Source organism: Pan paniscus, chromosome 23 (genome assembly GCF_029289425.2).
Source record: "Pan paniscus chromosome 23, NHGRI_mPanPan1-v2.0_pri, whole genome shotgun sequence".
NCBI lineage: Eukaryota > Metazoa > Chordata > Mammalia > Primates > Hominidae > Pan > Pan paniscus.
In genome coordinates, this window is record NC_085927.1 from 50,885,352 (window position 1) to 50,895,538 (window position 10,187).

At 46.3% G+C, this 10,187-nt stretch overlaps 1 protein-coding gene across 1 annotated transcript; it reads left to right on the forward strand.

Annotated features, from left to right (window-relative positions):
• The first annotated feature begins 8,988 nt into the window (after positions 1 to 8,988).
• On the forward strand, positions 8,989 to 9,613 carry LOC100982525 (small ribosomal subunit protein uS4-like). Its single transcript, XM_034948366.2, has one exon. The coding sequence runs from the start codon at positions 9,014 to 9,016 to the stop codon at positions 9,596 to 9,598; it is 585 nt and encodes a 194-aa protein (XP_034804257.1). The 5' UTR covers positions 8,989 to 9,013; the 3' UTR covers positions 9,599 to 9,613.
• The last annotated feature ends 574 nt before the right edge of the window (positions 9,614 to 10,187 follow it).

The following is a 10,187-nucleotide window of genomic DNA, read 5'->3' on the forward strand; positions in this document are numbered from 1 at the left end:
GCTAAGTGGCAGCTTCTCTTTTAGACTCTACGTACCTCCACTTCCTTCTTCCTATGGCTTTGGAACCTTGACTCTTTCTGCATCCCTCTTATAATTTCCCTTGTAATCACATCTGGTCCACCCATATACTCCAAAATAATCTCCCCACTTTGAGATTCTTAATTACATTTGCAAAATCCCTTTTGCCATATAAAGGAACACTCATAGGTTCTGCAGATTAGGGCATAGATATTTTGGGAGGGCCATTATTCAGTATTCCATAATTGGTATTAATTTTTCTTTGACTATTTGGTAGAATTCACCAGTGAAGCTATCTAGGCCTGGATTTTTCTTTATGGAGAGTTTATTATTATTATTATTATTATTATTATTATTATTATTATTTTGAGACAAGCTCTGGCTGTATCTCCCAGGCTGGAGTAAGGTGGCACAATCCCAACTCACTACAACCTCTGCCTCCTGGACTCTCGCCGTCCTCCCACTTCAGCCTCCCAAGTAGCTGGGACTATAGGCGTGCACCACCATGTCCAGCTAAATTTTGTATTTTTTGTAGAAACGGGTTTCTGCCATGTTGCCCAGGCTGGTCTCAAACTCCTGAGCTCAAGCAATTCACCCACTTCAGCCTTCCAAAGTGCTGGGATTACAGGAATGATCCACTGCACCCGACAAGTTTTTATTATTAATTTGATGTCTTTACTTGTTATAGGCCTACTCAGATTTTTGGTATCTTTTTGAGTCAGTTCTGGTAATTTTTTTTCCTAGAATTTGTCCATTTCATCTAAGTTACCTAATTTGTTGGACTACAGCTGTTCATAGTATTCCCTTGCAATCTTTTTTTTTTTTTTTTTTTTGAAACAGAGTCTCGCTCTGTCACCAGGCTGGTATGCAGAGGTGTGATCTTGGCTCACTGCAACCTCTGCCTCCTGGGTTCAAGCGATTCTCCTGCCTCAGCCTCCTGAGTAGCTGGGATTACAGGTGTGTGCCACCACACCTGGGTAATTTTTGTATTTTTAGTAGAGACCATGTTGGTCAGGCTGGTCTCGAACTCCTGACCTCGTGATCCACCCGCCTTGGCCTCCCAAAGTGCTGGGATTACAGGTGTTAGCGACTGCGCCCAGTATAATCTTTTTTTTTTTTTTTTTTTTTTTTTTGATACAGGGTCTTACTCTGTTGCCCAGGCTGGAGTGCAGTGGTGCCATCTCAGCTCACTGCAACCTCTGCCTCCCGGATTCAAGCAATTCTCCTGCCTCAGCGGGTGCCTGGGATTACAGGCGCCCGCCACCACGCCCGGATAATTTTTTGTATTTTTAGTAGAGACGGGGTTTCACCACCAATGTGGATATGTTCTAAGAGGCCCAGTGGATGCCCGAATCCTCAGATAGTACTGAACCCTATATATACTATGTTTTTTCATATACATACATACCTATGATAAAGTTTAATTTATAAATGTATAAATTAGGCACGGTAAGACATTAACAAAAATAATAAAATAGAACAATTATAACAATATACCACTCTCGTGCTTTGGGACCATTATTAAACCGAATAAGGATAACTTGGACACAGGCACTGCAATCCCAAGACAATCTGATAACTGAGAAAGCTACTACGTTACGGCCAGTAGCATCTAGAGCCTGGACAAGCTAGACAAAGGGATCATTCTCATCCTGGGCAGGACGGAGTGAGATGGTGCGAGATTTCATCATATTACTCAGAACTGCTCGAAATTTAAAACATGAATTGCTTATTTCTGGAATTTTCCATTTAATATTTTCAGAGGGCGTTAACGGCAGGTAACCACAGAAATCAAAATTGCTGATAAATGGGGGGGATCTAGTGTAGTATAACACTCTGGCTGGGATTAATAGCAATTTAATTCCAATTAATAAACTACAACTTTACTTCTCTGTGGCTGTTTTCCACCTCCTTTGTGCTGTTATTGTCACAAATTACATTTTTTCTTAGATAACATGTCCTTGAAACAAATTACATTTTTATACGCTGTGTGCTCATCAACAGATTTATAATTCTTGATTTATGCAGTTGTCTTTTAAATCACACAGGAGAAAAAAGATAAACAAAACGTATTTATACTTGTCTTTTGTATTTACCTATATAAAAGTATGTACTCTGCTGGTAATCCCCAATTACAATGGCCCAAGAGTTCTATAATGCAGAGATTTTCAGGGCTGAAAAAAAAAAGCCATCTGCTTTGGTATTTCAGATCTAAGTACTTATAAGGAGTGGCTTGGGAGCAGTAGCCTTAGCAAGAGGTAAGACTTAACTTCCCCCAGGGGCTATGAGCTGAAAGGCAAAATTGGGAGTAAAGATGTTGGCTTCTCAACCCTGTTTCAGAAGGATTGAAGGTGGCTACCACCTTCAAGCTCAGCACAGGCTCATTTGTAGAAGACCAAAGAACAGTATTGAGGCTTAAAAGGTATGTCTAGGCCGAGCGTGGTGGCTCACGCTTGTAATCCCAACACTTTGGGAGGCCAAGACAGGCAGATCACCTGAGGTCAGGAGTTTAAGACCAGCCTGGCCAACATGGTGAAACCCTGTCACTACTAAAAATACAAAAATTAGCCACTGTGGTGTCAGGTGCCTGTAATCCCAGCTACTCAGGAGGCTGAAGCATGAGAATTGCTTGAACCTGAGAGACAAAGGTTGCAGTGAGCCAAGATCGCGCCACTGCACTCCAGCCTGGGGGATAGAAGCGAGACTCTGTCTCCAAAAAAAACCCAAAAAAACAAAAAAGGTGTGTTTAGATGAGATCTTTGGCTGTAGTCATTAGCACAATTAAGCCAACAGCCAGAAACCTGCTAAATGTTTGAAGGAATTATATTACCAAAGAAACCACTAGCTGGCTCACAAAAATTATAGCTACTCAACCCCTGAAGCCATTCCCAGGCTCCAAAACCTGCACTAGCAGGATGCAGGCTCTGAAAACTGGGCAGCTTACAACAGGCCAATCTCTCCAGGGCCCACCTCTCCCGTGTCCATGGGGGATAATGCCAAAGGAAGAACCTCCCAGAAGGCAGAGCTAGGGGCTATCAGACAGTTGCACCCAAGAACTAATTCTACTGCCATACAAGAGAATCTACCCTCTTCCTGCCCAGATACCTTTACCGACTGCAAGGGACAAGCATCTGCAGCGTGTTTCATATCCCCACATTTTTGGAGTGCTTTTTTTTTTTTTTCTTTTGAGACGGGATCTAGCTCTTGTTGCCTATGCAAGAGTGCAGTAGTACAGTCAGGGCTCACTGCAGCGTCAACCTCCTGAGCTCACGGGATCCTCCCACCTCCACCTCCAAGGAGCTGGGATTACAGGTGTTCATGTGCCACCACGCCAGGCTAATTTTTTATTTTAATTTTTTTTGTAGAGATGGGGTCTTTCTATGTTGCCCAGGCTGGTCTCAAACTCCTGGGCTCAAACGATTCTCCTGCCTCAGCCTCACAAAGTGCAGGGGTTACAGGAGCGAGCCACCACACCCAGCCCAGTGGTCATTTTTATTGTGATTATTTTTTTCCTATTCCACAACTGTATATTGAAAGATAGTTTGTCTTTCAGTTTATAGGTAGTACCTATATCCAGACCTAATGAATAGTCATGGACTGTGAGCTGAACACACTGGGAGTAAAGATGTTGCCTTTCCAACCCTGTTTTCTCTGCTGCGGAGCAGGTGAGTACTTTACATGTGAAAAGATATATATTTTTCCACATATATATAAAAATATATATATACTGACGATATAATTTATCATTCAGTCTATGACACTTTAAAACATCTCTATTGTTATTTTTATCTATTTATTTATTTCGAGACAGGGTCTGGCTCTGTCGCCCATGTTGAAGTGCAGTGGCAAGATCTAGGCTCACTGCAACCTCCACCTCCCCGGCTCAAGCGATCCTTCCACCTCAGCCTCCCCAGTAGCTGAGAACACAGGCATGCACCATCATGCCCAGCTAATTTTTGTTTGTTTGTTTATTTTTTATTTGTGTGTGTGTGTGTATGTGTGTTTGAGATGGAGTCTCGCTCTGTTGCCCAAGGTGGGGTGCACTGGCGTGATCTCAAGTCACTGCAACCTCTGCCTCCCAGGTTCAAGCAATTCTCCTCCCTCAGCCTCCCGAGTAGCTGGGATTACAGGTGCCCGCCACCATGCCTGGCTAATTTTTGTATTTTTAGTAGAGACGGGGTTTCACCACATTGGTCGGGCTGGTCTCAAGCTCCTTACCTCAGGTGATCTGCCTGCCTCGGCCTCCCAAAGTGCTGGGATTACAGGCCTAAGCCACCATGCCCAGCTTTTTTTTTTTTTTTTTGAGACAGGGTCTCACTCTGTTGCCCAGGCTGGAGTGCAGTGGCGCAGTCGTAGCTCACTACAACTTCAAACTCCTGGGCCAAAGCAATCCCCCTACCTCACAGTCCCAGGTAGCTGAGACTACAGGTGCAAGCCATTGTGCCCAGCTAACTTTTGTAGTTTTTGTAGAGATAGGGTTTCGCCATGTTGCCCAGGCTAGCCTTGAACTCCTGCACTTAGGTGATCCTCCCACTTTCAGCCTCCCAAAGTGCTGAGATTACAGGTGTGAGCCACCACGTCCAGCCTACTTCTATTCTCAACTCTTTTGGATATATACCGGGGAATTGCTGGATTATAGGTAATTCTGTGTTTAACTTTTTGAAGAACCACCAACTGCCAACTGTTTTCCTTTCTTTTCTTTTCTTTTTTTTTTTTTTTTTTTTTTTTGAGATGGAATCTCGCTCTGTCGCCCAGGATGGAGTACAGTGGCACAATCTCAGCTCACGGCAACCTCTGCCTCCCAGGTTCAAGCAATTGTCCTGCCTCAGCCTCCCACGTAGCTGGGACTACAGGCACATGCCACCACACCCGGCTAATTTTTGTATTTTTAGTAGAGACAGGGTTTCACCACGTTGGCCAGGCCGGTTTCAAACTCCTGACCTCAGGTGATTCGCCTGCCTCGGCCTCCCAAAGTGCTGAGATTAGAGGCGTGAGCCACCCTGATGGCCCTGCAGAATCTTTTTATCCAGCTTAGACCACACCCTGAGGCTGACACACAGGTATCCAGCTGCCTGCTGTCACTAGTGCATGGTCCTTTCACAGGCCCATCTGTCTTGATGGCTTCATCATCTGTAATTTGCTAGGACTGCTATAACATAATACCACAGACAAGTAATTTAAACAACACAACTTTATTTTCTCACAGTTCTGGAGGTTAGAAATCCAAGATCAAGGTGTTGTTTTCTCCTGGTGCCTCTCTCCTTGGCTTCAGATGGCTACCTTCCTACTGTGTCCTCGTGTGGCCTTTTTTCTGTATGTACACATCCCTGGTGTCCCTTCCTCTTCTTGTTAGAATACCAGTTATAGGCTGAGCTCAGTGGCTTACACCTGTCATCCCAGGACTTTGGGAGGCCGAGGCAGGAGGATCACTTGAGCCCAGGAGTTGAAGACCAGCCTGAGTAACATAGTGAGACCCCATGTCTATTTCTTTTTAAACAATTTTTTTTTAATTAAAAAAAGAACACAGCTGGGCGTGGTGGCTCACACCTGTAATCCCAGCACTTTGGGAGGCTGAGGTGGGTGGATCACCTGAGGTCAGGAGTTCGAGACCAACTTGACCAACATGGTGAAACCCCATCTCTACTAAAAAAAAATACAAAATTAGCTGGGCATGGTGGTGCATGCCTGTAATCCCAGCTACTTGGGAGGCTGAGGCAGGAGAATCGATTAAACTCAGGAGGCAGAAGTTGCAGTGAGCTGTGACCACGCCACTGCACTCCAGCCTGGGCAACAAAAGCGAAACTCTGTCTCAAAAAAAAAAAAAAAACAGAACACTAGTTATAACACTAGTCATACTGGATTAGGACCCCACTCTAATGACCTCATTTTAATTTAATCAGCTCTTGAAGGCCCTTTTCTCCAAATATGGTTACATTCTGAGGTACTAGGGGTTTGGACTTCAACATATGAATTGGCGGGGGAGCACGATTCAGTCCCATATATCATCTTTCCCAGAAATTTTGCCTTCATTTTTCACTGAGTCATTCAATACACATTTACTAAACATGTAGAATGGCACTTAATGCCATGTTTGTGGATGAGGCTGTCCAGGGATAGGTTGTGGTCATAAAAGGCTAAGAATAGTGCCATAGGGAACTCAGCCTCTTTTTCTTTCTTTTTTTTGGGGGGGTGGAGGGGTAGACGTGGGGTCGTCCTGTGTTGCCCAGGCTGGTCTCCAACTCCTGGGCTCAAGCCATCCTCCTACCTCAGCCTCTCAAAGTGTTGGGATTACAGGCATGAATCAATGTGCCCAGCCTGAGCTCAGTATTTTATTTTCTTTTATCTTATTTTATTTTATTTATTTATTTTTGAGATGGAATGTCGCTCTTGTTGCCCAGGCTGGAGTGCAATGGTGCAATCTCAGCTCACCGCAACCTCCGCCCCCCTGGGGTTCAAGTGATTCTCCTGCCTCAGCCTCCCGTGTATCTGGGATTATAGGTGCCCATCACCATGCCCGGATAATTTTTGCATTTTTACTAGAGATGGGGTTTCGCCATGTTGGCCAGGATGGTCTCAAACTCCTGACCCCAGGTGATCCACTCGCCTTGGCCTCCCAAAGTGCTGGGATTACAGGCATGAGCCACCACGCCTGGCCTATTTTATCTTACTTTATTTTATTTTATTTTTTAGAGACAGGGTTTTGCTATGTTGCCCAGGTTGGTCTTGAACTCCTGAGCTCAAGTGATCCTCCTGCCTTGGCCTCTCAAAATGCTGGGATTACAGGTATGAGCCACTGAGCCTGGCCCTTAGTGCTGCATTTTATTTGTTTTGTTTCATTTTGAAATAGGGTCTCACTTTGTCACCCAGGCTGGAATGCAGTGGCTCGATCAAGGCTCACTGCAGCCTCAACTTGCTGGGCTCAAGCAATCCTCCCATCTCAGTTTCCCAAGTAGCCAAGGACTACAGGGCAGGTACCACCACACCCAGCTAGGTTTTGTATTTTTTAGAAACGGGGTTTTGCCATGTTGCCCAGGCTGGTCTCAAGCTCCTGGGCTCAGGTAATTTGACTGCCTTGGATTCCCAAAGTGCTGGGATTACAGACGTGAGCCACCACACCAGGCCAAGCTCAGCATTTTAAAAGCGGGGGAGGAGAGCCCAGAAAATGAGATTGAAGAGCAGTGAAACCTCCCCATTGCCAGCACGTGAATGCTCCCTTGTTCCCCTCTCTCCCCATCCCTCTGGTGTGACAGCAGTCCCAGTTCATTCGCTTCTGATGTTGCATTCCAGTGGAGGCTTCCTCCGCTTGGAGGTCTACTTGGTCTCCAAGGAAGATGGGGCAGAGAGGGAGTCTAGACCTCCTAGGGACCTGTAAAATCTTTGGCATTTCCTCTTCGGTTCAGTCTCTATCAGCAGTGGCTGGAGGTGTTTTGCTCCTCAGTTACCAAAGGGCAAAGTCACCTCATCACCATAGAATTCATTTTCTCCCAACCTCACACCGGGTAGTCACACAAAAAATATAATTTATTCCTATTGGTAGGATTTTGCCTTGTTCACTTCGAAATGATAAAGATTCCCTGGCCTTTTTGTTCCAACAATTCATTTGCTTTTCCCCTAAGCCTTTCTTCATAAAAATGATTAAATGACGGCCGGGTGTGGCGCTGCACGCCTGTAATCCCAGCACTTTGGGAGGCCGAGGCAGGTGGATCACCTGAGGTGCGGAGTTCAAGACCAGCATGGCCAAAATGATAAAAAACCCCGTCTCTACTAAAAATACAAAAAATTAGCCACGCATGGTGGCGGGCACCTGTAATCCCAGCTACTCGGGAGGCTGAGGCAGGAGAATCGCTTGAACCCGGGAGGCCGAGGTTGCAGTGAGCTGAAATCAAGACACTGCACTCCAGCCTAGGCAACAAGAGCAAAATTCCATCTCAAAAAAAAAAAAAGAAGATTACATGAAAAAGATTAAATGTAGGCCGGGCATGGTGGCTCACATCTGTAATCCCAGCTCTTTGGGAGGCCAAAGCGGGCAGATCACTTGAGTTCAGGAGCTCGCGACCAGCCTGGCCAACATGGAGAAACCCGGTCTCTATTAAAAATACAAAAATTAGCCTGGCGTGGTGGTGGAAGAATCACTTGAACTCGGGAGGTGGAGGTTGCAGTGAGCCAAGATTGTGCCACTGCACTCCAGCCTGGGTGACAGAGTGAGACTGTCTCAAAAAAAAAGAAAGAAAGAAAGAAAGAAAGAAAAACGAAAGATTTCCTACTTTTGGAGACTCCTGAATCCCTTGGCCTCTGCAGCACTTCTCCTCTCCTTCCTCCATGACCATGCCTTCTGAGTCGACACTGTGCTGTTCCACACACAGCCAGCTCCTTAGATGATGCGGTTCTCCAAGGTCCAAGACCCTCTTCTGTTTTAGCTTTATCCGGTCTCCCTGAGAAAGCTCATTCACCCCTTAGCATCAAGTATTAATTATATACTGATACTTTCAAAGGCTAATCTCCGTTTGCAACCAATTTATCATGTTTCATATCAGTATTTCCACCTGCTTAGTGAATAATAGGGTTAGAAAGATTTTGGTTAAAGGATATAAAATTTCAGTTAGACAGCAGCACACAGTACAAGAAATCTATTGTAAAACATGTAACTATAGTTAATAACAATATGTTGTATACTTGAAAATTGTGAAGAGTAGATTTTAAATGTTCTTTTCACAAAAAAGATGTGTGTGAGTTAATGGATATGCTAATTAGCTTAACGAGCTTGATTTAGCCATTCCACAATGTATGCATATATCAGAACATGGGCCCGGCTCAGTGGCTCATGCTTGTAATCCCAGCACTTTGGGGGGCCGAGGCAGAAGGATCACTTGAGCCCAGGAGTTTGAAATCAGCCTGGGCAACCAAGTAAGACCCTGTAACTATAAAAAATTTAAAAATTGCTCTTTCTCAGTGACCGGGTTCTAGGCTTAGGCGCAGACGGGTTAGGGGAGCCAACATGCCAGTGGCCCGGAGCTGGGTTTGTCGCAAAACTTACGTGACCCCGCGGAGATCCTTTGAGAAATCTCGTCTCGACCAAGAGCTGAAGCTGATCGGCGAGTATGGGCTCAGGAACAAACGTGAGGTCTGGAGGGTCAAATTTACCCTGGCCAAGATCCGCAAGGCCGCCCGGGAACTGCTGACGCTTGATGAGAAGGACCCACGGCGTCTGTTCGAAGGCAATGCCCTGCTGCGGCGGCTGGTCCGCATTGGGGTGCTGGATGAGGGCAAGATGAAGCTGGATTACATCCTGGGCCTGAAGATAGAGGATTTCTTAGAGAGACGCCTACAGACCCAGGTCTTCAAGCTGGGCTTGGCCAAGTCCATCCACCACGCTCGCGTGCTGATCCGCCAGCGCCATATCAGGGTCCGCAAGCAGGTGGTGAACATCCCGTCCTTCATTGTCCGCCTGGATTCCCAGAAGCACATCGACTTCTCTCTGTGCTCTCCCCATGGGGGTGGCCGCCCGGGCCGCGTGAAGAGGAAGAATGCCAAGAAGGGCCAGGGTGGGGCTGGGGCTGGGGACCACAAGGAGGAGGATTAAGCCCACCTGTCCCTCCTGGGCTGCTGCATTGTCTAGTTTTCCTGCCAAATAAACAGGATCAGTGCTTTAAAAAAAAAAAAAAAAAAAAGTTTGTGTTTTTTTTTTGAGACGGAGTCTTGCTCTGTCGCCCAGGCTGGAGTGCAGTGGCGCGATCTCGGCTCACTGCAAGCTCTGCCTCCGGGGTTCACGCCATTCTCCTGCCTCAGCCTCCCGAGTAGCTGGGACTACAGGTGCCTGCCACCACGCCCGACTAATTTTTTTGTATTTTTAGTAGAGACGAGGTTTCACCGGATTAGCCAGGATGGTCTCGATCTCCCATCTCCCGACCTCATGATCCGCCCGCCTCGGCCTCCCAAAGTGCTGGGATTACAGGCTTGAGCCACCGTGCCCTGCCAAAAAAAAAATTTTTTTTAAATTAGCCAACCGTTGACCGGGTGCAGTGGCTCACGCCTGTAATCCCAGTAGTTTGGGAGGCCAAGGCGGGCGGATCACGAGGTCAGGAGATCGAGACCATCCTGGCTAACATGGTGAAATCCCGTCTCTACTAAAAATACAAAAACTTAGCCAGGCATGGTGGCGGGCGCCTGTA

What these genes read in the sequence shown, in the direction of transcription:
- LOC100982525 (XM_034948366.2), top strand. Translation starts at nt 9,014, where the DNA reads ATGCCAGTGGCCCGGAGCTGGGTTTGTCGCAAAACTTACGTGACCCCG.